The sequence below is a fragment of the Coloeus monedula genome (genome assembly GCF_965178545.1).
Source record: "Coloeus monedula genome assembly, chromosome: 5".
In the NCBI taxonomy this organism is placed as follows: domain Eukaryota; kingdom Metazoa; phylum Chordata; class Aves; order Passeriformes; family Corvidae; genus Coloeus; species Coloeus monedula.
In genome coordinates, this window is record NC_138785.1 from 47,765,882 (window position 1) to 47,793,690 (window position 27,809).

A 27,809-nucleotide genomic window follows, 5' to 3' on the forward strand; every position below is an offset into this window, starting at 1 on the left:
CTGGTTCATGCCTTTTGTATATCCATACTCCAGGCAATCCAGTGTGTAAGTGGATCAAGTCTTTGCTGTGTGGCATGACTTCTGGGGGGCAAGGCTTTGGGGTTCCTTACCTTGTATTAGCAATGAGAAGGTGTATCTTTTAATCTCATCTTCATTTTCAGCAACCAAAGTGTAGTATCCACTGTCTTCCTCCTTGGCCCGTATCAATTTTAAAATACTCTGAAACCTGCAGAAATGCAAGGTGTTGTTTGTATTTTTAATACAGGCATAAAAAATTCATTTTGGTGCAACACATAATCTGGGTATGTTGCTATTACAACATAGTGACATTTAGCATTTTTAGCACGCCTTTAACTAAAGTCATTACTCAAGTGGTAAATAACTATCAACATACAACTGAGAAAAAGTGGCCTTAGTTACTTTCTGCAAAGACCTGACAAAGCCCTGATTTTACTGGAAATAGCTGCAAATTATTGGTGTGGAGACATGTTGAAGGGAGCGAAGAGGTTTAGTGCTCAGGAACCTTGAAGAGGTTGATGTTATGGAGGGAGTAAGAAGAAGTAAATTAGACATCGCCTTTTAGAATAGAAAACAAATAAACTATTTTTAAATGTTGCTGAGGAAGGAGCAACAAACCAAGGTGTAAAGAGTGAGCAGGAGCGGTGCCCAGGTTTCTTGGGGAGGAACTCGAGTCAGCATGGCAAAGTAAGGATCAGAAGGTTTTTTACCTTGTTTCCTGGACTCTGTTGGAACTAGTAACAATCTCTGTAAGATTTTCAATCAGAGTCACATTATCCTTCAACCAGTACATTTTTGGTGCTGGGTAAGCCTGCACATCAACAACGAAGTTTTTGACTTCATGCAGGTTGACAGCTTCTAGAGGGCTAAACTGAGGCTCCAGGTGAACAAAGCCTTTGTCTGTAAATGAAAAAGCCTTGGGTAAACAACACTATGCAACATTTTTCAAGAATGGTGTTTTCCAATGTGTTAATAATTTACACTTAAATCAGACTATACCATGAACTGTAATGACTACTTTCTTATTTTCCTTAACCTCCTTGGTTGCATGCCGAGCAGTGCATTCATAATCTCCTGTGTCTTTCACTGATGCCTCAGGAATGGTCAAGGTGTAAACCAGCTTCTGCGATGGGACTTTGATATCATCAAGTTTTATCAGACCTTTTTCTTTCTGTAGTTTGGAGAAGGAAAAAAACCTTGCTTAAGTAACTGAGCTGAAAGCACATCATTGAGGATCTTTGATACCCCTGAAATGAGAACAACCATCTAAATCCTGTGTTTCAGAAGACTTGTTTACTCAGTTAAGGATGCCTTTTTCAGCCACAACAGAAAAGCTGTGCCTATAAATAGACCCTTTTGGGAGCGGGCACAGAAGGTTGAGGAGGTTGAGAGCTGATATTTTGTTCACACGAAACAAATACCTTTGAAAAATGGGGTAAGCAACTTGAAAGAGTGATTCACTGTTTATGCACTACCTTTTCCTCAGATGTGAAAGACGCTTGACTCCCCTTTGTTCAGTGCCCATGAAGTAAGATGAATTTTTATCCCCTTCACCAGACAAAAAGTAACCAGTTACTAGATGCTACGTTCTGCATCCTCTCAAAACAAGAATAATTTATTGACAAGGAGAAAACTCCTGAGAGTAAAGGGATGGTAAGAATGACGGACCATGTTACCATGAGAGGCTAGTACAAAAATGTACTGGGGCTAGTTTTGAAAGGTGGTATATAGCAGAGACTATACTGATGTGTAAGATGGAAAACAAAACAAAACTTGCTTAAATAATTTTTCCTCTTGGGCTCATAACTTACCTCAATAAAAGGTGGGATTTGGAGTAACAGCTAGGTACACTTCAATTATACCATTCCTTCAACCAGACTTTTTACATGGGATACTCTGAAATTGCCTGGAACTGGCCCTAGCCAAGTTTCACTGAATAAAAGTTTTCACTGCAAAAGGATGTTAAACCAGTTTGAAAGATTTCAGGGTTCTACAAAAGTTTTAAGATTTTCTTACTAGATGTTTCTCATTAGTAATTACAGTGACTGTAAGACTCATTTCAGTTTACACCTGCATAATGAAGAACACTTAAGATTATAGACTTGATTCTTCATTGTCCGTTATTATCCTCAAGAACCAGGATTTAAGAGAGCCATTTTAGAGCTTCAGACCTTCAGTAGCAAGCAGAGCTCTACTCAGATGTCCAACACACCTAGATCTTTCTATTTTCACAACATTTCTCTTTTTTGCAGCAGCACAAGACCTGAGGGACAGCATTCCTTCCTCAACCATACCTCAACTTCTTCTCAGGTTTTGCTTAGTTACTAACAGCAAATTTACCTTTTGGGACTGACTTTCTTTCACGGTAACCTAAAATTAAAAGAACTTACTTGGTTTTGTCTCCTCAGCTGTCCTCATTCAGATAAGAGAGAATATTTTACAACCCCACTTGCTTGCCTAATAAGTAAGTACAAACATTGAGGAAAAAGAAATAAAGAGAGATATTTACCACTTTCCCAGGATAATTCCACTGTAAATTAACCACCTCATTGTCAAAGACCACACAAGTTACTACGATGGTCTCGCCTGTTTTGTAGACAGTTTTAAGAGCTTCAATTTCAACAGGCAGCTGTGAAGTAGCTAAGGGAAGAGAGAGATCTCATTTAGTTTTTAAAAGATGCAGTTTTCACATGGTGCTGTTTCAGAGGATATCCATTTCACTTCCTCTACTGAGGAATCACCTTGAAAATTCAGTTAAAGTACTGCTGATCTATACTAATATAAACAATTTGTATTTAAAGCATGAACTGTACAGGCATTGAGTTCAATCCCACAAAGAAATTACCCACAAATAAAATTTCAGTTAGAAGTTCCTATCTCAAATCCCCCTGTAAAAAGGCATTGGGTATAAAAGCAATTTCCCCTTTTGCTAATCAGTGACCTTGAGAGTCTTTGAGAATTCCTTGATGGCCAGGAAAAATGTTTTCAAAATAATTAAATCATTACGTTTTTCAGGCTACCCAAAGGTCTACAGTTCAAAGCCACTGGGAAACACCAGCCTTTAAAGTTGTGTTTCAGCAAATAGGATGAAAATACATGGACTACAAAACATTTTTCTTGCAATAATTTTGGAGAAAAGATTAAGTTAGGGACATGTGATTCTCATGAAAATCTTAAGTAAACATGCAACTAAGTAACTGGCAGTACCTGCCAGAGGAGCAAGGAGTTCATCATTAGAGAAATATCTGATATAACCCTGTGATGCTGGTCCTAATATGGCTCTTACAGTGTGGAGAAAGAACACAATCAGTTTTTTCTTTTTTAAAAAATGAACAGAAATAAATACCTCTTATAATATAGATGAGGAACTCATCAGACTTGAACTCCACACCTTTAACCATTGTTTTGCATGTGTATGAGCCCGCAGGAAAATTCCCTATGAAGCCTTGTTTGGTGTCATATAAAGCATACACAGACTTGTCTAAACTGTTAACTAAAGTCACTTGAGCATCTGGGTCGCTTGTCCGACAAGGGATAACTGTGGGATCACCTTCTTCTACTAAGATGAACTGGTCTTCTGGTATAGAAGGAACAAAAGGCATGTCTGGATCTGTAAAAAACAAGAGGTAATATTACACTGTCTTGTTTGTAGCAAGTCCACGTACAAGGATCGGATATCAATGACCACCTATAAGTCATAACTGAAACTTGCATAGTTCATTCTCCCAGTTTTTCAGATATTGAAGGTAAGGTTTTCTAATTTCATGTGGTATCTCATTTTAACTATTTGATGTGACATGTAATGAGACATTTCTCCTAAGCAGAAAACAGGAAAGGGCTTGGGTTCCTTTATGACAACTCAGGATGCAGAATGAAAAGGACTAAAGATCCTCTCCCCAATATGTTAAGTGTTATTAATCACAAGTCACATCATTTTAAGTTAGATTGTTTCCCATTTCTTATTAGTAGCTGTCTCCTAACCAATACATAAGCAGGGGTAAAAATAAAAATAAAATAAAAAATCCAAACACTTTCCAAGTAAAAAAAAAAGTAGAAGTCAGTTTCATATTGTTTATGTTGAACACCACTAAAGCCACATTTCATCAAAAATAGTTCAAGGTACTTATCTTCATGTATTTCTAACATGTCCAACATTACAGTTATGAGACATAGTTAATTATGGTCACAGCATGTGGTTTTCAAAATATAGTATTCAACTAGGAAAAAAAGCAAACAAGGACCTGGTAGTTTTATTTCTTTCAAAGTCAACAAAATACATGCCAACTTTCCTACTCAGCCAATCCAAAGTCTGAGTTTAAAACATAATAGCATAACATTATGCACAAAAAGCATAGCTCTCAAATCATCTCCATTTGGCCAATCAGAATAAACAAATAATCCCTGCTAGCCTGAAGCTTCTGTGCAAAGCTTTATAATAAAATTTAATAAATAGCAATCCAAATCCCTCCAACAATAGACTTTCTGCTGCACTGGCAGGCTCTTTGTAGCAATATTCCAAACACAGCACTCCATCCCAAAAGCTCTGCCAACTCCATGTATTCATTTTCCCACTGTAATTTAAAACAGAAACAGGATTCACCTAGTTTGGTTTTCTATGTGCTGTTAGTGAAAATAGGATATTGTGTGAAGTCTCAATGTAATCCTCCCTGGCTAAAGAGGGTTGCTGCCACCCATTGCCCTCCTAATTCATTGCAGGAAAAATAATTGTAAAGACAAAGTTTATAGTGGAAACAGAGACATTCTCTATAATTTGGAGAAAAGGATATGTTTCTGCGTTTATGACATCTTGATGGTTAGCAAGTGGAAAAAATTACAGGGTGTCTTTGCCCTGCAAATCGGGTAGGCTGGCGTCTAGAGGCTTTCGAAAACCAAACCAAAAAGTCCTCTTGAAGAAATCTTCCATCTCTTTCCTTTATGTTCCTTCACTGTGTGAGTTACAAGACTGCTTTACATAAACAACATCTTCGGGTTATTTGGTTAGAGCTGCTTGGATATTGAGATATATGTGCCAAAGCTGGCAGCCCCTGCTGAAACATCTTGCTTCAAGAATGAGCACAAACACTTTACATTTGTTGTGGCAAATGGAGGGAAAGTCTTGGAAGAATCACTGTCCTTGAATCACACACTGTCAACAGCAAAAACTTAATGCCACTGCAAAATACCCTTTAAAACAAGTCCTGTTATTGCTTCCTGGCTTTTTGCCCTTCCAGAATCTTCCTTGCCATTTGCAGACATCCTCTCCTTCAGAACATACTGCAGTTTTGCAGGATGATTTGCAATCTCTTCTTCTCTCCTTTGTTTCCTGTTCAAAATATTTACTGCCAATCCAGTGGCCTGATCTCTTCTGGCCCTGCAGTTGTGACCCTCACCCCCTGAAGCCCAGCCAATGCCGAGGAAGCATCCAGACAGAGCTTTACAAAAGCAGTCAGTCGTGGCTCAGCCTTTGGTGCCTATCTCAGCTATGGCAATAAAGATTTTCATCCCATGGAGATCGTGGAAAGCCTTTAAGCAGATTTCCAGTCAGAACAAGGGGGTGGGAGAACAAAGCTGGAAATAGGCACTTCCAAAAAGAAGGGATGCCATTTCTTCTGAGTCCAACAGTTTTCCACCACTAAAGAGAAATGCAACACAGGGCTTGGGAAGGCTGTGTTTGCCTTGAAAATTACAGGGCACTGCATAGTAACGCCATGTGTTTAATCTTGCATCAGATTGGCCAGCAAGAACACTTCTTTCGCCTCCTTCTGACGGCCACCCCCAAGACATCTCCGTTGCTTTACTCTTCCCAGACCCTGTGCACACATGAGTTTTTTCCAGTTCTCAGTTCAAGCATAATGCAGGTTAAGAACAAGATATGGCCTTCCTCATCTGGCAGAAGCTTTAGTATCATACATGGCACTGGTTTGGTCAGTACACATCCCAAGATATCTGCCCAAGTTCCCCCTGAAAAGACTAGCATTTCTGTTAATCCCCACCTGGGAGCCAGGTGAACCTAAAGGCTGGACATGCTCCCACAGATGAGCTGACCTGGCCACCAAGGTCTACTCTCCACGCCCTGATGGTCAGAAGGCCTCAGCTCTAAAGTAGTGAGTTCATCATTCTTCTTAAGAAATAAAATTCTTATCAAAAAGCGAAAACCAATAGAAAGAAAGAACATATCCACAGATTCAGAGGGGCTGGTCTTGATTTACACACTAGGAAATGGCCCTGGGGTTATTTCTCTCCCTCTAACAGTAAATTGTCACCAGCAACACACCTCTTCTGAACATCCATGGTTCAGCTCTCCCACCCAAACCTCCAGGTACAGCTGTGGCATCCCCCACTTACCAGGCACATAGATGTAGATGTCCTTCCCTTCCACTTCCCCATCCTCCACTTGTGTGTGGTTATAATAGCAAACATACAAGCCTGTATGAGCCGCCGATGCATTTCCTACTTCCAGCACTGTCACGAAGAGGCCACTGTTGTTTTCTTCGTGTCTAATATCTATCCTGTGGTTTCCCTCGGTCACTGGGTACTGCCAGCTCACTTCACTGTCTCCAGAGCATTTGAGTGTGAAATTGGAATTCAGCTGTACCACCATTTCATTCCTATTGGGAACAATAGTTGGCAGAGGAAGCTGGCAAAATGTTATGAATGGTCCTGCAAAAAGACACAAATAAATAGCATGTGAATACACAAAACAGCCTCAGCATGGGGATGTGAAAGGAAGCAAATAGGATCCAGAGGAGCTTTTTTTTCTGACTATTTCAGACCAGGAAATTTGCCCTTGTTAAAAGCCAGAGCTTTGCCCAAGGGATAGCAAATGGTTTTCCTTTGAAATGTTAAGTGTTTGCTTGCTGACTTCTGTTTGTCAAATCAAGAGGTGAAAGACAGACAAAGGTGAAGTTAGAGATAGCTCCCAATTGACACCACAGGTGTACACAGCTCTACTGCAGACCAGTGAATTCCACACCCTGGCTGCTCAGTCACAGGTATGTCAAACCTCCTTGCAACCATGGTTAGGAAACCAGAAGTCCTGTCAGCCTTCAAGCAAGCTCACAGCTGAAATTTGGAAACCACTTCCCAAGACTAACACTTGCCTTTTACGTCTGACTTCAATTTCTGCAAAGGGCCAGAGCAGGAGCTTCTACATCAGGTCTACCTCTAGCCAAAATGTACAGAAGGCTTGTAGCCAAATAAAACTGCAATTCACTGAACTAGATGTTGTAGATGGCACTGGTTTTCAGACACAGTCTCCAATTACAGGCTCAGGATTGCAACTCTAGGTAATTTGCAGGTGGGTTGGTGCAGGTCCAACTCTCAGAAAGAAAATTAGAGGATCCAAACCCTACAAAATGAGGAACTCACCAAGGAAATATGTTTGTGGTTTCAGTCCCCCGAATGACCTGTACAATAAACAAACACTTAGGCCCATGGCGTGAAATTGGCCCTCTCTGCAATAAACCGCCACCAGGAATCCAGACTGTCTTTGAAACCATTTTCCACTCCTGCCCAGAGTTACCTCTTTCTACAGGCCCTTTCTATATTTGGCACCCTGTGGCAAAGCTTGCCCTGCCCTCCCATCACCATTTGTTTGGCAGGTGTTGGGAGGCTGGGCCGGCAGCCCCAGCGAGTGCAGTGCGGTGCTGCGGCGTGGGAGGATGTGGGGAGCCCACACAGGCAGCCTCTCCTGCACCACTGCTGGAGAATACCCAGTGGGGCAGGTGTGGGACAGCCGAAGGTGGGCAGGCTCACTTTCCCTGCACAGTCAGACAAGTCAGGTGGGAGGTTATATCAGCACAGGAGTGCCAAAGTGGTTGATATGGGCCAGCAAAAGTACTGCCTTCTCAGTAGGTCTCGTCATAGCCTACCAGAGGGAAAAGCAGAAAAACCAGGTTTGTAGCCAGCTGGCAACCATGTGGCATTTGTTATTGTGGGCAGAATGAATGCAAATTTGAATATGGATTTATGAAGAATTAGGGGTGGAGAGGATTAGAGGACTGAGGAACATTACCTGTGAGAAAACATCCCAGGATCAGGAACGTCCGTGGGGAAGTACCCATAGCTACCAACAACTGAAACAGAAAGAAGAAGGCAAGAGAGAGAGAGTCAATGGACTGACAACTGTATAAGAGTTAGGAGGACTCTTCTTCTGCAGTGCCCAAGGGCAGCTTCCCATCTCTCCACATGGTGCCACAAAGAGGAATGGCCCAGGCACCCCAACTCACAGCACAACCCAGTGAGACTCATGTCACCTCCTCCCATGAGCTGCATGTGGCCACAGACAGATGACAGGCAGACAAGACACCATAACCCCTTCCCTCTACTGGCAGTGTAAGGAACCAAGTCCAGATTTGTCCCTTTCAAACAGCCTGCAAGCAGCTCTGCTCCCCACTGTAGCCTCTGGGACTGAGCCCACAGAAATGCCCCTGCACAGAGGCAGCACCCTCACAAGCATTGATGAAGATGTAACATCTTCATGCAGTAAGTTCTGACCTTTCAGCTGCAAGCAGCTTTTATGGGAGAAAAAGCACATTTTAAAGCTACTCTAATTACAAATAGTACAACCCAGAGTGATCTTTTTGTTTTGCCATTGTACATATGTGTATATATAGCTTACAGAATACAATGTAATACAATAGTGCTTATTGCTTATTTAGCAAGGATTCCCTTGATTGAGAGACATGCTATTTAAAACATATGCTGAAATTTTCTAATGAAATAAATCCATGACAGACTGTAGGCCAGCACTGCCGTTCATAGAGCATCTCTTTTCCCAACAGTGCAGAGAGTCATAGATCCCATGCAATTTTTTCAGCTTTCAAACATATAATCCTAAAGCATCTGTCTTATAGAGGCAACAATAGCAATCAGCATCTATGTAATTTTTGTGTCATGTAATGACATTTCTACATAAAACCCTCAAGCAGCGTGCTAGGTAATTTCTAAAGGAGAAGATCCTACAATCCCTGCTCCCACTGAAACCAACAGATGTTTTGTTGGTGACTTCTAATAGCAACTGGATTTGGCCCAAATCCAATATATATTTAAAAAACACTGCACAGAAGAGCCCCTAATTTGAAACACTGACCAAGGAGTGAAATAAAGGACAATGAGCCAAGACAGGGACTACTTTTCAAAGGTTCTGGAGAGTTTCTATTCATCCTCTGGTATTCAGTTCCTGATGCTGAGATAGGAAAGCACATAGGTGCGTCTAGTTGTTACAACTGTGGCAGTGCCATATGGGAGCAAAATGCTTACAACATGCCAAGGAGTGTTTTTGATCTAGTCCTGCTTTCCTCCTGCAATGGGTGGAGCAGACAGCACCGCTTTGCAAAGCAAAAGAATTTGAAATTCAAATTAAACATAAAGGTCTCAGAAGCAGGATTAGAAGACTACCTACCTCAAAAACATGTACAAACACCTTCAGAAATTCAGCCAACAATGTTCCAGCAGAGACAAGGCATTTTGCCTAATTCTTCAGTTAGCAGTAATTGCCATATGTTTATGTATCTGTCTCTCTTTGATAATTCTCTCGGTTTCGGCCTCCTTACTCATTTTTATCACATTTATATCCTCCATTTTTTTCTAATAAAGTAACCCTCTGTAACTCTTTAAAGACTTACCATGGTCTGCTTTATTGATTTGACTCCTAATCTCCCAAGATCCACAAGACTATGTTACCCCACTTCTGCCAAGCTCCCTCCCTTTTCTCACTGAAAAGGCAAATCTCTCCCCCTTTTGTGTTGTTTTGCCAGACTATTCAGTGCAAGTGATGCAGCACAGGAGAAGAAAAAACAAAGCTAGCTCGTGTATTGCACACCAGAAGCTCTGCTGAAGTGGACTTGCAGAGCTGTGTGTGTGAGGACTGAAGCCCAGTGATGTAAATACAGGTGATGGCATTTCCAAAGCGCTACTTTGAACTTGCTGTCTTGGTTGGGCTGACACTGAAATCAATGAGTGTCTCAATGTAGCATTGCAGTTTAAAAACTCAAGGTCTTAACTAAATTTGCTTTCTCCATCTGGCTCTTCTTTCACAACCCAGAGCTTTGATCTTTCCTCAATGACCCGTTAATCTCATCAAGACCCGGAGCAACACTTCTTCACTGTGAAAGACAGAATAACATACTAAGGATTCACCATCATCTGTATTCAAAACCTATTTGAACTGAATTTAGTTACATCATGGATCTGACTTAAGAGTGCTAGTGCCATCACCAGCGTACCCTCACACATCCATGCTAGACTCAAGGTTTACCACAGGCACAATTTCACATTTATGGGCAGGAGAGTTTGCTCATTCCCACAACACCAAGCAGCTACACCTATCCTGGTTTTTCTTTATTTACAGTCACATACACCTTTGTATGCACTTATTTAGCTCTTTTACCCTCCTTCGGTTCTCAGAATCAAATCAAAGGTTCTCTTTGTCCCCAACTGTCCAAATCTCAGCCCTGGATAAACACATCAGATTCAGTTCCTAACACTAGTCTATCAATCCATAACTTGGTGTAGCCTTGCTGAAGCCAGTAGGTTTATGCAAGCTGAAACTCAGTATTAACAGGACACATACAATGTGAGTGTGAGCCAACCTTAATTCCTTGCATACTTAGGACATTGCTAGCTAAAATAGAAACATGGGTGTGTCTAGTAAAAGCTAGGTGATGCCCTGAGGGGTTTGCGAAACTCCTTGCAGGGCTTTGCCCCGGGTTGAACAGTCATTGAATTTACACAGATTTTGAAAGGTTCTGACTGAAATCCTGATATCTCTCTTGTGTGCCTTAGTGATTTAAAAAAAAACACTCAGAAAACTAACTCTGAAGAACTGTTATCAGTCAGGCGTCAATTTTCCAAACACTAACTGGTAAGCACTGGCTTCCTATAAAGGAAGGTTTCATTGACTGCAGTGCAGAAGACGAGGTAAAATCAGCGTTCACAAACTCAATGGAAATATATGTTTGGAAAATTATGATATTCCTAGGTGAGTGCTCTACATGACCTGAAGAGAAAGAGCGGAGGGGAACCAAAAAGAGCCAAGGGAATATATTATTTTCATACTGCTATGAATCAACCGAAGACCTCTCTCAAGACAGAAAACCAGCCCATCTACCGGAGCACCGGAGGCTACTGGGCTGATTTCCTGCCAGCTACGTAGCCACTGCAGTTCACCCTCGTGGCCACACGATGGCAATGTTGATCCACATTAACGAGCCACATGCCTTGTCCGGCAAAAGGCAACGCTCGTCTCCAGCGTAGCAGTCTAAACTGGGTCTCCTGGATCAACTTAAAATTCAAAATTCCTACATTATTAATCTCATGTGATTAAAAAAAAAAGAAGAAGAAAAAAACCCACAAAACCAAACAACACACCAACCCTGGTCCCATTTTCTTTGTATTTACATAAGTGATAGGACAGTATTTGGATTGTAAATCTTGGCACATAATGATATGATTATCCTTGTTATGAGAGGGCTGGGTAATTTCAGTCGTGATTTTGTCAGAGTGGCAGTCTGTCCTTCTGGGAAAGCTGATCTTTTCTAGGAAGAGCTAAGGCCAGCCCAAGAAAAGACATTTCTTTCTTGCGGTATATGTCACCAGCTGAATGTAAATATTCAGACAGGACCTCCTGAAACATTTCTTGGTTCTCAGTTCCCGAACTGCAAACTCAGCTCTCCACAAGAGCAGCACTGCCCTGCAGCACTAACATGTGGGTCTGATGGGTTTTGCTGGGGAAAGGCTCAAAGGTTTTCAATGAAAAAAGACTGGCATAAATATTCTCCAAAAAGTGAAGCTTGTTTCACATCCCTTTAAATATTTGAATCCAGCATAGCCTGTACGTAGAAAAACCGTGCATCAAGAAAAGCCCAAGGAATAACCATGCATCAAGGATAGGCCAGTGCTGGGCTCCTGGTGAGTACTTTGGGCTCTGCAGGACACATAGTGATGGCTGCCTCCTGATGAGCCTTCTGCTCAGACCCAGTTCTTCAGCCTAACCCTCCAGGGCAGAGTTCCTCAGTCTAGGATCTAAAGGTGGTGGGGGAATTGCAAAGCCTAAATTTTCCCACTTGATCAAAGGAGGGTTTTCCAGACTGTCCCAGAAAACAGGAAAAGCAAGCAAACAAACAAACAAAACCCCTGGCACTTCCAAGTAATACATCTTCCTTCAGTTCTCAGAATCAAATCAAAGAACACCTCAGATCCCAACTCAACCACTAAGAAGCATTGTAAGGGAAAAAATATCCATCTCTGTTGACCACAAGAACTAGGAAGCCTAGCTATTGCAAACTTTTCCCTTGGGTGCCCATGCAAAGCTTTATAGGCTTGAAAGTGGTGAGTCAAGCAGGAGAGCAAGGCAAGAGGGAGAGAAAGGATCGCTTGCTTTCTTGCTTGTTTTTTTTTTAATTATCATCAACTTTTGCCACCACCAGGAAAATTCACCTCTCAGAAGTCATTCCTTTGTCTTTAAGTCTTTAAAAGAGGAAAGGGAAACATCTTCTATTAAAAATTTTAGAGTTCACGTGCAAAAGTAGGTTCCATTGTAGTCATGATGAAATAAGGAGGCAAGCAAGGCAAGGATTATATAAAGTTATACATTTCAGCCTCATTTTTAGACCAACTAGTATAGCTGCAAATAATCTGCGAGGTCTGGGCTATGCAAGGCTTTCTGTCTATATATATTTTACTTCAATCCCAGCCCAATGGTGTAGTACAGAAGAGAGGTATTTTATTAAAATATTTATTGCTTCCTGCTTTCTTGAAACCTAATACCTATGTATTACCCTCAGAGCCACATGAAGATTTCCCATACATAACAAACTATTAACAGCAAATATGGCCGCAGTGTCCGATGGCAGCTGGACTGGCACACCTCCTTGCCCCTCAGTGCCTGGAGAGGAGTACCAGAACAAGGGATCTCATTTAAAAGCAGCAGGAGAGTGCCTGCAGGCTGGGAGGGCTGGTTTGCTTGTGGACTCCTAAATCCCAGTGTTTTGTGAGGTCTCCTTTTTCTTCAAACTTTTTCCCCAAGCTTTGAGGCTGGCTAAACCACTGTTTAGCTGAGGGTCCGTTCTAAAATGCTCATTGTTAACTAGAAGCTAAACCCGAAGTCCCTTGCTGGGAGATCTTTCCCTAGCGTTTCTACACGCAGAGTTAAAAGTCAGATCTCCACAGTTCAGATTTTGACGAGATGATGACAGGAATCTTTGATGCCTGTCTCCTTGCTTTGATCCTGTCTCTTGTCCCATCAAAGGACACAGAGCTTAGTCAGCCGAGCTGGGACTCCAGCTGGTCTCTGCATCGGCCCTGGGAGATGTCGAGAGCATAACAAGCCACCCCGCCTCCCCTGGTGCGCCCCGTCGGGGAGACAGCGGCCGCCTGCAGCCAGTCGGGACTCGGGTGTGGATGATGGTGGGAAGTTCCGTTCACACTCTCCAGCCCCTATCAGGCTGCAGGCGCTTGACAGACCCTGCCGGCCCGTGGGGAGCCCGAGCGGCAGCCCCCGGGGAGCGGGACAGCAACGCTGCCGCGGCTCCCCCTCGGTCCGCCCACCCTCGGCGCAGCCCGACGGCTGTAGCCGCTGCAGATCAAAGGCTGCTCGGGACACCGAGCAAACCTGGCAGCTGCCAGCCACCTCGCTGTTTGTCTGGGAAACAGTAGGAAAGCCTTTGCCAAACTGGAGAGACTTCTTTTTCTTTCCTAATGAGGGGTAGCCGGGAAAAAGAAAAAACGGGTTAGGGGAGACGGAGAGGAGCAAACCGCAGAGGTATTTCCCTACGGAGCTGGTGCTACGACCCGACGCTTCTTCTCCAGCCCTCTCCGTCAGGCGAAGCACGAAGCCCCAGGGCACGGGGTCTGAAGAGGGGGGGAGTCCCGGCGGGGGACAGAGGTTGCGCCCCGCCTGGAGCTGTGGGACCAAGAGGGAGCGATGTGCCCGCAGTCCCGGGAACGGGTTCGTAGGTCCACATAAGGGCCGAGGCGATGCGCTGCCCGCTCTGGGAGTGCAGACTCAGGCCCCGAAGGAGCGCTAGGGAGCTCGAACATTGGCAAGAGACCCGCCGAAAATGCCGTCGAGGGGCTCTGGAAACATGCTCCCGGCACTGGTGGGGGTCAGGGCATCGCTCCCGCCTCTGGTCCGCAGCTGCCTCCCCGACGGGGTGCGGACGAGCCCCGGGGACTGGCGGCTGTGCCCTGGGACTGCTGCTGCCTTGCTAGATCTGTCGCTGCTGGCTCCAGAAAAAGCTGTCCAAGTCCTGTTCTCTGGAACGGTTCCTGAACTCTGGGGATCCGCGTCCAAAAATGTTGAGCAATGCCGCGGATAGCCAAAAAGCCGTTTCCTACTTGCTCCTAGGACTTTTCCAAGGGACTCCAGCCTGGCAGAGGCTGGCAAGTTTGCAACTCCGCGCTTGACAAAATCCAAAAGGTGGCCGCGAAGACTTTGCCCTTCCCAGGGTAGGAGGCAGTGGGGTCCAGCAGTCCGGCAGGGCATACGGCAGGGCTGGCGTTCCCGTTGCGAGGGGGGCTGCAGGCTGGAAAGGCTCCAGGTATCAGCCCTTCCTAAATTCAGCATCTTCCCTTTCACCGAGACACGTCAAAAAAAAAAAGAAAAAAAAAAAAAAAAAAGACGGGGCGCGCAAGGACGGAGATCGGGTCGCCTTTCGGGGGCTGTGTGCGTGCCTTCGCTCGGGACCTCGGGACATTTTAGGCTACCGGGTCGGGGGGAGCGAGGTGAGAAAGGGGATCTAAAGAAGGGAAGGTGATGAAAAACAAAGGGTGGGGGAAGGGACTGGAGAGCAGCGGGGTGAAGGAAGTGAGGGATGCGAGAAGAGGGGGAGCCGCTTACTTGGTCGGTGCGCGTCCCCGCTTTCCCCAATGGGGCGGGCACCGCCGCTGCCCGCGGAGCCCCGGCGGGTCGCTCCCGCCCCCGCGGCAGGAATGCGGGAATGCGGCGCGGTGGACCCCGCCGTCCCAATGTGTTTGTCATTAGCGCTGCCCGCGCTGCTCGCCGCCGCACCCCGACGGCCGGAGCAGCGCAGCGCCGCACCCCCACTCCCCTCCGCGGGATCGCCAGCGCCCGCCGCCTGCGCCTCGCGGGAAGAAGCCCTCCGCTCGGCTCAGAGCATCGGGGAAAAAAGAAAAAAATAAAAAGAAGAAAAGAAAAAAAAAAACCAGAAGAAAACCCCCAACAAATAAATAAAGAAAAACTAATAAAATAAACGAGGAAAAAAACGCGGGAGAAAAGGCGTAAAAAAGAAAAAGGTGGGGAAAATGCCCCGCACCTCTTACCTTCTCCTTTAAAATCCGCAGCCCCAATCCTGCAGATTGTAAAACATCCAAAATATGTCCACGTCTTTTGTGACTTTCCCTGCTCAGCCGCGCTCTTTCCCTCCCGCTCGCCCTCCCTCCCGATCCGACTGTAATGGTCTCACAAACCGCGTCCCGTAATTGATTCAATGTTATAGACCATCCTTCCAAAACTAATCATTTGCTTTAAGTAAATAGCTGTCAGGAAATGAAGCCCCCCTCAGGCCCCTTCAGAATAAGAGTGTGTTGGCTCTCTCGGCGCCCCCAGCCCCGCGGCCGGAGGCGGGCGCGCCGGCGGGAGGCTCTTACGCAGGCAGGGGGGCAGTCTCTGCCTCCAGATTTCAGCAGCCTTGCAGGGGAGGGGGAGGTTGGCCATATGGCAGGGGCGAGGGGGAGGAAAGGGGGAAGCGGGGAGTTTTGCACTGCAGGGGGAGAACATTAAAAAAAAAAAAAAAAAAAAAAAAAAAGACCCAAAAAACTTTCATGAAAACTCAGAGTGCTCCCAATTTCATGAATGAGCCTTCCCTCCTCAGACCCTCCAGGACGGTGGGTCGGGCGCCGGGTTCGATGTCCACGGTCACAGTGTGAGCATATGGATGGGGAGTTTGATTTGGAAACGAATTCGCGGCTTCCTCTTGTCCTTTGTACACCGCTGGGCTCGGGTTTGGGCTAGAAAGCTGGATGGACGGCCGTGAGCCAGCCAGAACCAGGAGGCACAGAGAGAGAGAGGGAGAGACGAATCACTAACATTTATGAATGAAAGACACAACGAAAGGTAACCTTCGCCAGGAGTCAGCCCCCCCAAAGCCCGCAGCTCCGACGGGACCGAGAACGCTCTTCTCTTCGTCTCTGCCTTCGCTTTGCCCGGCGCAAACAGACCCCAGTAATAACCAAACCAGGGACACGGCAAGGGCCGGAGGTGCCGGCGGAGGCGCGGGCAGCGCACGTCCGAGCCCGTCCTGTTTGAACACGCTCCAGACGGAGCTTTGATCCCCGCCGGGGAGCCAGCACTGGGTATCTCTGCTTTGTTGGCCGTCGCTATCACCAGCGATAAGCGGTGGCCGAGGGAGCTGCCGGGGAGCTGCCCTTGCCGCCCTTTTGCTGCAGGCTTCGTGCGGAGCGAGGCGAGCGGAGCCGGCGGGGCGCGGCGATGCGGCGGCCGCGGGAGAGGGGGCAGTGCAGCCCCAGGAACGGAGCGGAGCGGAGCGCAGCGGGCCCCTGCCCGCCGCCTGCCTTCTGGGGAGGGCACCGGCCCCACAGCCACGTCCCGGGGCTTCTCCCTTTTCCTTCCCACTCCGGCGCCACCACCACCCGCACCTCTTTCTCCCATTCAGTATTAAACAAAAGTTTGTTCTCGGAGTCAAAAGTCAGGACTTTTCTCTTTCCTAAGGGAGGGAGAGTTAAGCCTCTGAAACGAAGATGCCCCGAAGAGAATAGAGGCAGAAACAAGAACCAACTCCCATGGATGCGCGCTCAGGCTGAGGGACCCCTGACTGGGCTCGCAGGGTTCCCGGCGGCGCTCCTGGCCCTTTGCAAGCCCTCCACTAGTGCATCCTCGGTTTGGGTGAGTGCACAACCCCGCTATTGCTTCCACATGTTCCTCCAGGAAATCATCGGAGTCAGATCTATGAGCAGCCCCTGGTCGGAATGCTAACAGGATACCGTAATGCTTGTGAATAAACAACAGGCTCCCAGTGAGTCAAAAAAGCACGGAGAAAAAAAAAAAAAAAAGAACAAACAAACCAACCAAACAAACAACACACGCGAAAAAAACCCCACACCGCACCCTGGAACTCTCCATCTGAGAGGGCGAGCGCACCCAGCAGCCTGAACCCCTTAATTTGTGGAGGGAAATGCTCTATCATGACTTGGATCAGAATTGCGGGTTCTAGCAAATTTAAGCCCCACGAAGATGAGCGTCAACTGCCTACGCGCCGGAGCGACCCTGCAGGGCTCGGGCCACGATGTACCGGTGTGAGCGTATCTGGTTTAAGGTGCGGGGTGATTCCTGGCCAACCACCATCAGGATGGGATGTAGTGCGAGAGTCAGTCTTGCGAAAAGAAAGGAGCAAAAGGAAAGGGGAGGAGGCGCCTTCTGGTTGCAATTACCTGCTTCATTTGAATAATGCCTTTGTCATGATCATTATCTAGAGGTCGTTAACGGTTTCCACGTAGGATCTCACAAGACCCAGCGAAAAATAAAAATTGCAAACTGGGGGACTGGGAAGGCTGCCTGCTAGGCCGGTCTGGCGCTTCGGGCGGGGGCCCGACGGCTCTGTGGAGATAGGGACGGAGGTGTCTTGCAGCCCAGAGACCCCTCTGGGGAACGGTGATACTGTTCCCGACGTGGCGTTCCCTTCCCCACACAAAGGGCCGGGCCACGCCGTCCGCACGCCCGCCGCCCGAGGAGCTCCGAGCCGACAGGAGCCGGGCTCTGCCCGCTCTCGTCGTCGGGCCGATCCCCCTTCGCAGTGCCGGCGGTGCCTATGGATTGGTCCCGCGCAGAGGAGGTGGTAGTTAAAATAAACCCTCCGGGACGGCTGCTGAGCTCTGCCTCCCGCCCCCTGTGGTGCAGGGGGGTCCCGTCCAGGGAGGCGAGGGAGATGTGGGGTTAGCGAGAGGACAGGCTGGGGGCGGGGGGATTTTTTACCTCTCCTCTTCCCTGTCCTCCCGCCTTCCCCTCCCCGAAGGGCTGGAGCATAAAGCATCCCGTTAGAGTGTGTTTATGTGGTAACAGATGGAAGCTGCACGTCTCAAACAAAGTGCGGCGCCCGGGCTAGAACAGCTCTCGCCTGTTTATGCTCCCAACCTGCCCCCCGGGATGGGCGGGGGTGTGTGTCCCCCTCCCCGGGCCCACGGCGCCGTCAGAGTCCGGGCAGCGGGCGCGCCGACGGCTCGGGTTATTGCGGGGCGGCTCTTTCCACTCTCAGACGCTTCCAGGGGGACTGGGAGCCTTCGAGGCCCCTTTCCCCCCTCTTCTGCTCAGCAACCCCCTCCCTGGGGAAATTACAATTTGTTTCAAGTAATAAATCCTTTCCTGCGGCTCTCTCCCAAGGGTGAGCCGGGGAGCGGTTAACTGGATAAGCCTATTGAACCACCTTGTGTGGCCACCGGCGGGACAGGGCAGGCGAGAGGGGGTACCCCGGCCCGGGCTCAGCGGGAACCCCCGCTGAGGGGCCGCAGCCTTTTGACTGGATGGGAAGGCATGTCTGGGTTGAATTATCGTTACCCACGTTCAGCGACGCACGGAGCAGTCAGTAGTCACCCTTTTTTCCTTTTAGAGCAGGAATCCTGCGTGAAGAGCAGCTACAGCCTGGAGCAGATACCCCTCAAACCCCTGAGAGAGGGAGAAAGCAGAGCGGCCTCACATCTGTCTTCGCATCTATCGCGTAGGGAGGAGAACGCAGTGGTGAGGGCTGCCTCACCTAGGAAGAGGAGCTAAGCAGGGGATCGCCAAGGGCCCGAGCACCTCCGGGAAATGTGTTCTGCCAGCGGGAAGGTCTTCTGTACATTTACAGTTTTACCAGATTTTTAGATTTTTATTTCTTTCCGTCTTTCCACAAGTACTGATATCCTTATTTTGTTTGTTTAACAGAATTTGGCTCTGAATAGCAGGGATCCCGTGTCACTGGGAGGACAGGCAGCCAGACAAAAGAAATTAACTTTGCCCAGCCTGCCCTCCCTAGCCTTTATTTTTATTCGCCTCATGGTTGGCTGAGGTAGTTCCCCGTACCCGTCGTTTTCCTTCCCCATCCCCGTCGTTTTCCCACCAAGGCCGCTGCTGCCACGACGTCGAGATGTTTTGCTTTCATTGTTGCGTTTGGCTCTTGACATTAAAAGATGCCAAAACAGCCGTGGAAGCCTTTTTCTTTGAAAAACAGACTTTGTTTTTCCTTTTGCTCCCGCCCTTTTGTGACTGCGACAAAATAAGCAGCCCGCTCTGGTCCAGAAGCAGGCTGAACCCAGTTGAGGGGCGAGGCGAGGCAAGGGGAAAAGGGGCTGTTACCCGCCCGGCCCTTCGGCGCCGCCTGGCTCCGCGCTCCGCTCCGGCCCCCAGCCCCGGGCGGGGAGCCCCGGCCCCGCCGCCGCACCGACGGGCGGGGAGGCAGCGCCGCAGGGGTGCGGGCACCTCCGGGGTGCCTTCACCGCCGGCCGAGGGCGCCCGGGCAATGCCAGCGCCGCCCGCGACACTAGAGGGCACCGGAGCCCGCGGGAGCAGCCGGCCGAGCCCGACAGGGGCACCGCGCCCCGCCAGCCGCCGCCGCCTCTGGGCTTCAGTAGCGATCACCGGCTCTGGAGAACATGGCGAGGAGGGGCCGTCCTCCCCCTCCCGGGAATCTAATGGCTCCAGCCCTGTAGGTCCAGCCCCGCAGGTCCAGCCCGGGCCGGGCTCAGCAGCTCGGGGGATGCGGCACGTTGCAAGTAAAGCAGCGAGATAAATTCCTCCCGTGCCACAAATGAAAAGTTTTCCCTCTGAAATCAAAGGATCCTCTGCTGATTCAGCCCAGGTTTGACTTCGGTTCATAATTCCCGAGACCATTATCTCTGTCTTTGTTCTTTCGAGCTGCTACAATTAATGGATTACAGCAGGACAAAACCACAGCCAGACCAAGCTGCTTTCGTTCTGCAGCTATTTACTATTAGTACCAGCTTTGCACCCCTCGGGCTACTGTGCTAGGGAACCCAGCCCTGAGTTCTGCACGGGGGAGCTGGATGCTGTGGAGGCCACCCTGGATGTCGTGGTCATGGTCACCCCTGACACGGCGGGCATGGGCCAACATCTGCATCAGTGTCAGTCCCCACATATGCCTGGGCTGATCACGTCCACCATACATTCCTACCATGGGCACAGGAGAGCCAAGATAGGCTGAGCATCGTAAAGTGTCAGACTCAGGAGAGAAACATGTTTGTTTACTGAGTACCCTGAATTACCCGTGCTCCAGGCAAGGGATGTCATTTTTCTGCTTCATCCCACATCTTTTCTTCTGATGCTTAGTGATTAGCACACACCTTTGGGTGTGATTCGTTGTGGAAATACTGGAGCTACAGCCAAGGTTTATGAATTGTAATTAAGTTTCTAAAAGGATCTCTCTCCTCACCGGATCTTTAGTGCTCCAAAATACTCCCACAAACAAAACGCTGTCCCTCTGTTTCTGTGGCATGGAATGTTTCTGAACATGGATCTTCCCCATCCTAAGGATTAAGAAGATGGAAAGCCATTAATGCTTCCTAAGAGCTTGCAGAACTGGGTTTTGTGTGGAGCCACCATTAGGAGTTTCAAGAATCAGCATCTATGTTGTCACAGCAAAAAGTTCCAGACCTGGAGATAAATGTAGCCATTCCTCTTAGTCATTGAATTTGTTGACTCATTTTACTCATATTTACCAAGATTATGCTGGAGGTTTGTCAGCAGGAGCCATGAATCACACAGTCGTTCTTCTTGCAGCACTATGTGTCTCCTGTACTCAAGGTTCTGTGGCCCTGATCAGTGATGGAAGAAATCAAGCAGATGCCAATCACACCTTGAGCCATTCCAAGGAGTGGCCAAAGCCCACATGCTCGTTTTTCTTTCTTTAGTTCAGAGACAGGAGAGACTGAAACACTGAAATGTCAGGGGAAACTGTTCCTCCCTTTGTTACTTCTCCAAAAGACTACTTGGCCTTTTTCACTGAGATCACCTTGTTTAACCTGTACCTCATCTAATTCTGCAGAGAGACTTTCTGCCTCAGTTACATGATCATTTGCCTGTCTGCTGTTGACAGTCCTTTAGAGAACTCAGTTATACTCACTCATCTTGAACAAGGTGAATGTGGAGGGAGAAATGAGAGAGTGAGATGAGAAGAAAATGCAGGTAAAGGTTCCAGTAGCCATGCATGTGAAGCTACAGTTCAGGCTTAGACAGGAAAGCTCTGGTGTAGCTCAAGAGCAAGGATACAGCAGCATGTAGTTAGATTATGATCCTTAGACTGCTGTCTTTTTTTGTCAGGTATTTTGCTTTTTAATCTAAATTATCTTTTGAGAAAGTCTAATGTGGAAACTGGGCCAGATTCTGCTTTGTGTAAACCTGGTGTAACTCTAACTTCAAGGGAAATATTCCAGATTGAATCTGGGATAATTAAGATTAAAAATTGGCTCTGGACATCTTTTCTTTGGCAATAAAGTTAGAGAAGTTCTGCAAGGAAAAATAATTAAAACCAGGGCTTTATTTCAGTGCTCTTTTAAATAACATGTGCTATAGGCGCTTTGAAGGCATTTGTTCTCTATGACAGCAGTATTTTAAAACTTTCACTAAGTTCCACTAACCAAGTTAACCCTTAACAACCAACTGTGCTTAAAACACTATGTACAGAAACTTCTAATTTTGCAGGACATTGTCCAAACAAAAAACAAATTCCATTAAAATGATACGATTGCTGCCATGGCAGTAGCAAGCTTCTGCTTACTGGTGAAGTTATGAATTTCACTGCTCTAGCCACAACACAAGCATTGAAATCATTCTGAACTTATACCTTAATCAACATGGGTTTTTTCATGGTGCAAACCTTGTTATCTGACTGCTAAACTCAACACACTGAGAAGGAGCAATTGTCAAAAGGCAGTTCCTTAGTATCCCTGGAAAGCACACTCTGAAAGGAGTTCCTAGAGGAACTCTGAAGGACTATAAATTACTGCGCAATTTTCTATAAGAAAACAAGATGTCATTTAACAGTTTCTGTGTCCAATATCATTGTATTTGTTATGCCCATGCCCATCATAGAAAATATATCACCGTAGTTTGATTGCAATTGGTGAGAAGATGTTGGCCAATTTTTGCCAAGTCTGGCTTTCAGCCCCAATGAAATCACAAGGACATTTGTCTTTGTCTTGACTGGCCCAGCTTTTCATCATGGATTAATCAGGTCTCTCTTTAGGGTGTATAGGAAAAGAAGGTGTGAAGGGGAAAGTAATTTATCTTTGATTTCTTGTGGTGTATGAAGAATACATATTTGGAAAATGTATTTTGCTCTTTTTGAGTGGGGTTGGCATGTAGAAGGAGTCCAATCTGTATTGTTATTTCAGAAGTACATAAATATCAAGCCTTGTCAGCCTTCTTTTTTTGGTAGAGGATTCCTTGCTGAATCAATGAACAAAGACAGCATGGTGAAGCTGACTCTTTCACAGACTAATCTTTTAATCTCTTTGTTGAGTAGGTTTGTAGAATTTGGAAGCAACAAGACACACATCACACCCCAACCTTCTGTTGAAATGAGCTTATCCACCATCCTTTCTCTATCCTACATGAGTGCCTTGGAAGGTTGCAGGAAGCAAACATGGGAGGAGAACCCAGACTGCAGCTCTGAAAGAACCTGTACTGCAAGTCAGGAAGATGGAGCCCATTCTGATTTTACACATTTGAGATTTCTTTCAGAGAAAGGGAATTGTAGGGTAATCCCTCACCTTCCTGGCCCCTATTCCCATCCATGTTCTGCTTCCTTTGTCCCTTGTTAACAGGGTAAGTGCTGAAGGAATAGCAATAAGGATACAAAAAATGCCCAATTCAGAAACAGTTCTCTTTGTCCATCAGTCATGGACACCGCAAAGAAGGAATAGGTACAGGTCACTTCATCTCTGTTTTTTATTTCATAGTCAAAGGAAATACAAGCATGCTCTCCTTATTGTCAAGGGAGTACAGAATTTCCTTTCCCTCTCTTTGCAAAGAGAAAACACTTGTAAGGCCAACATAAATCCAAATAAATTCTTGCAATTCCTATCCATCATATCCATCACCAAACTTATATCCTTAGTTATTTTTCTCCCAATGTATTATATACTACTGTAGGAAAAAGTTGTTATTAAAATCCGTGCGTCTATGAAACTTTGTTGGGAATCTCTTGCTAAGCAAGCTGCAAGCAGAGTCTCTGGTAGTCTGAATGAATCTATGAAGCCTGCTCCGATTATCCTTTCCCAAAACATTGTAGGATTTAGTCAACTTGACAAGATGAAGGGTTTGAGGAAACGCTTTAGTTCAGAAACGTTAGCAGCTGTACAGCTGGAGGCTGATAAAAACAGTGCTCAGAAGTATAACTGTAGCCCCTGCCATTAACAGGGATGTTGGAGGCATGCAGCTCTTTTTAGGGGAGGTTAAAATACACAGGTAGTTAGACAGTTTGAGTGGACAGAAGCCATTGTAAATATCTGAGGAGTCTAGTGCTTTTTTTTGTGGGAGACAAATGGTCCCCCAGCTCACTTAGCACCTGCCAGTGTTTCTCTGCTGCCCTTTGCCCTGTGAGGCTGCTTGTTCTGACAGCTTCTGAAGCTCTCCTGGCTTCAAATTCCTTCTCCGTATGTTGGCCTTTTCCATTGCTGCTTATCCTAATATTGACTTAAGAAAGAAGGAGAGTTAAAAATGGCTGGCTCCCCTACTGTCTACAGACCTTCTGCCTAGCCTTGCTTTAGGCCTATGAATCACAAACATTGGTTTAAACCGTCATTAGCATCTGAATGAAGATAAAGGGACAAGAGGAGCTAGGCAGGCAGTCACCTTGTGTAAATATCACTCCTCAGTTATTTTGAAGAGCAGGAGAGGACCAGGATCAGAGTGGAGGATGTTTGCATCCCATTTCAGCAGTGAGGATTATTTGGAATTAAGGGTGTAACAAACCGTCTTTCAAAAAACCATGTTGGATCCCTCAAAGCACCCACTGGAGCCTGAGTAAAGCCTGTTGTCACTCTTGGGTAGCTTTGTTTCCTCCCTTCTCTCTGCCATCATTGTTTCTAAGCTGCTCTGCCTGCTCAAACCCAGGAGAAGCAAGGGTGAAGCCCCAGGTCACAGGGGTATGCAGTGTGAAGGAGGATGTGTGTGACGGGGAGGAGGCGTTCACTCTGCAGCGGGTGGCACAGTTTTATGAAGGTCAGTAAACCTCGGCTCCATCAGACCACCAGAGAGAGTGGGTTTCCCAGCTGGAATCACTCAAACTTGTGGCCCTGCACTGAAAAACACCCTCGCTCCAGTCTCCAGGAATGCATCTCTGCCATGGTTAGTAAAAGTGTCCCAGAATATCTCAGCGTCAGTGTTACACAAGAAGAGAGCCAGACTCTGAGAAAGACACATTCAAACTGGGATTGAAACCAACTGCTGCCTTCCCACCCAGAAGCAAAAATAAAATGAACATAGTCTGTAAGCAGAGGCATCATGGGCTCCTTCCACCCAGCTCCATGGCTTTGCCAGCTCTGCAACTCCTGCAGCATCTCCAGAAACCACAACAGAAAGCAGACACCACAGAAGTCAAACCCAAAATAGTCTGTCATGAGGTGTCCTTCAGGGAGAAAAGTTTTCAGATCTCTACGGAGATTAAGAAGTGCCAGGAGTGGTGGTTTTTAACCTGTTTGGGTAAAAAAATAACCCTTTCATTATGAGAGCAGGTAATGAATCCAAAACATTGCAGCATTGTGGCTTTGGTAAGGAGTCAGTGCTGAGAAATATGATGTCATCCTGATGTCAGCTGGAATATGTCACATCAATATGGCAATGTAATGACTAATTCCTGTGGACTTGTGTCCCTACCATTTCCTGGGGAGGACCAAGGATCAGTCCCACCACATCTGGGCATATAGATGTGGCCAGAGGGACAGAAGAGTAACACACTGGAGGATAGGCTCTCTGCTGGAAAAGACCTGGATGCAGTCCATGGTCTCCTGAGGTCAGGGATTATGCTAAGACCTGGAATCAAAACAGGACCACAGTGCAAGAAATGCCACATGCAGAGGGTACAGGCAGAGTACTTCCTAGTCTTTAACAAGGTGGTGACAGGTCTCCTGGCATACTGAAAAGCATTGGTGCCAGTCCTCAAATCCTTCATTTGGATGGGGAGAGTTTTTACTGATGATTAGATGATTAGGTCCACATTAGGGGCACGAGTTTGTCTGGGGCAGGGAAAACCCAGGGTAGACAGAACAGCTAAGCCTGTGGAGAAAGCATAGGCAGAGGCCTGTGTCCTCATGCTGGCATTTATATTATTTGTGCACTTAGATTTCACTAAAGCAGGTACAAGGCTACAAAGGTGAAAGTTCAGACCACTGTTGCTGACCACCTACTATTTCTATTCGTATTACCTTGGAAAACTTCGGGCCCATGTGTTCCAACACAAGAAATACCCTTTGGAGTTACGGTCCAGAAGACTGGGTTCAACCAAGTGAATGAAATGGATCAGCTCATGTTTAGTGCTAGTTGTACAGGGAGAAAGATCAGTCACTTCACAATGATTACAGTAACTTCACTGATGTAAATGAGGGATAATGTTGAAATCCACAAAGTTACAGTGAGTGAAGAGTGGGACCAAGACGATGGGTCTTTCTTCTTTGGACTCATAGTGGTCACCCATGATGTTTTTCACTTTTGGGAAACTGAAATGGTAAATCAGAAAATCTGTAAGGACAACATTATACGTAACAAGCTCTACCTACAGGGATTTGTTAGATGTCTCTCAGAAAAATCAGCATACTGAATGTGGGGTTCTAAGAAAAGGTTTTAGTGTTTTTGTTAGGAATATCACCAAAAGGACTTTGTTTTGGAAACAATAAAAACCAGAGCCAACTTTCCACTTCCAGCATCTCCCATTCAGAAGGAATGTGCAGAAGACCTTGATATGATATGAATTAAAAGGATTCTGCCTTTGCCAGCCCTAAATTCCAGGAAGTGAGACATAGCATCCTCGTCTGCTCTTGCAGGCAACATTTGTTTTTACTCTAGCCTAAATACCAGACTGTTTCCTAAATCTCAAGAAGCTGATGGTTCACTTAGATTCCTCAGCCTCTCACAGCAGAGGAGCAGGCTCTACACAGGCATTTCAAGTGCTCTTGCATGCCATCCAAAATTGACTCCTGCCCCTGGAGATTTAGAGGCGCCTCTGAAAGAAACACAACGGGATTCCAGTGTGTGCAGAGCTGGTGGGACAGAACTGCCCCAAGGCCCCTTGGTGGCAGTGCACAGAGTGATGGGACCAGGAGATCCTTTCCTATCTGAAGCCAGACTAACACAACAGCTCATGACCCTGCAGGGGAGTAGATTTCATAAAGTAGGTTCAGAGCTTTGTGAAACCCTTCCATAGCCCTGTAAGGGCTGCTTTCAGATTTTGCTTCTTTCTTTCCTCTTTATAGTGCCTTTCACTACTCTATTTTCTGTTCACAGGCAGCAGGCATCCTAGTTGCTTTGCACGCATACTGCCAAAAATATGCAGAAATGCTCTCTCTCTGGATTCTGAGCTGACAGATATTACCAAGCCAGTACTTCACTCCCTGCAGATCAGCTGGGCTGATGCTCTCTGAGTTTGAAGTGAGTGCATCGTGCTAGCAACATCCGACACTCTTCAAAGAGGTTGTGCACTGCATCTGGTGGAGTCACTGGATTTGCTGTTATCATGTAGAGGAAGGATGCTGACAAAGAGGCTTCTGCAGCCACCAGACAGCTATTAAAATTTAGAGGTCCTGATCCTGAGGGCAATAGGGTCGATAAAAGTCTTCCATTTGTTGGGGTGCCCATGCCTGCTTTAAACTGGTGAACCACCACCCTTCTGCTTCCCCCTCCTCTCACCAAGTGGTGTCCCCTCTGGTGTAAGGTAATTTTTAAAAAAATCATGAAAAATGCACTGTAGCATACTAAATATTTTACTAAATACTTTCTGAAGTTGCTGAGGGATTTAAGTAGTGAGCAACATTACTCACAGGTAGTATAGTAGCTTTTCATCTTGAAATACAATTAATTAGATAAAACAGAATATTTTGGCAAGCATTGCTCTTTCCCAAACATTAAAAAAATATTGTAATAACTACATAAGAATTAATCAGGGACTCCATAAGCATTTGGTCAAAACCCATACCTCTGAATATCATATATAAAAAACTTTCTGCTTGGCCATACTACCTGAAGCCTGAGTTAAGATCAGGGTTCCTAAAACTCACTATAAGGTTAAAAAACTTCCACAAGCTATACCAATATGTACATCTCCTCATGTCAGGGGTTCTTTTTCGGCATCACTATGAAAGAAACTCAGAGCACTGAATGTAGCTCGTCAGGACAGGATAGATATCCTGTCATCAAGTAGGATATCTTCCATCCCAAATCCCTCTGCAGCAAACAGTGCAAAATTGCTGCTCCCAATGGGCTTCTGGCAGCTGTTAACATAAATTAAAAACCTACAATAAGCCAAAACAGATCACTGCTTTTTTGCTGGAAATTTTTAACAGACTCTTGTGGAAGTTTTTTTTCTTTTTCTCTAAGAAATCTCTTCCTTTTAGACAAAATTAAGGTGATCCAAATTGTAGCCTAGAAGAAAAAAACTGTTTAAAACACTACCAGGTTCCCATCTTCCACATTTCTTTGAGTTTTATTTTTCCTTTCTTTTTTTCTCGAAGTGTATAGAAAAAAATAAAAAGAGAGAGAGGGAGAAGAATGGGAAACATCCCTGTGGCATGGTGACTCTCCCCAGCTTGAGAGCTGACACTGAGCATTGGGG

The 27,809-nt window shown here is 46.3% G+C and overlaps 1 protein-coding gene across 1 annotated transcript in view; it reads right to left on the bottom strand.

Moving 5' to 3' along the window:
• PDGFRA (platelet derived growth factor receptor alpha) overlaps positions 1–15,387 on the bottom strand; it is a 35,765-nt gene extending 20,378 nt beyond the window's left edge. Inside the window, exons 1-8 of the mRNA XM_082282605.1 lie at positions 15,301–15,387; positions 8,033–8,093; positions 6,364–6,678; positions 3,365–3,628; positions 2,528–2,658; positions 1,018–1,189; positions 729–918; positions 111–226 (exon numbers count right to left, since the gene is read on the bottom strand). Of these exons, the coding sequence (XP_082138731.1) occupies positions 111–226; positions 729–918; positions 1,018–1,189; positions 2,528–2,658; positions 3,365–3,628; positions 6,364–6,678; positions 8,033–8,081 (1,237 nt within the window). The 5' untranslated portion in view covers positions 8,082–8,093; positions 15,301–15,387. The remainder of the gene's footprint in view (positions 1–110; positions 227–728; positions 919–1,017; positions 1,190–2,527; positions 2,659–3,364; positions 3,629–6,363; positions 6,679–8,032; positions 8,094–15,300) is intronic.
• Positions 15,388–27,809: the final 12,422 nt, after the last annotated feature.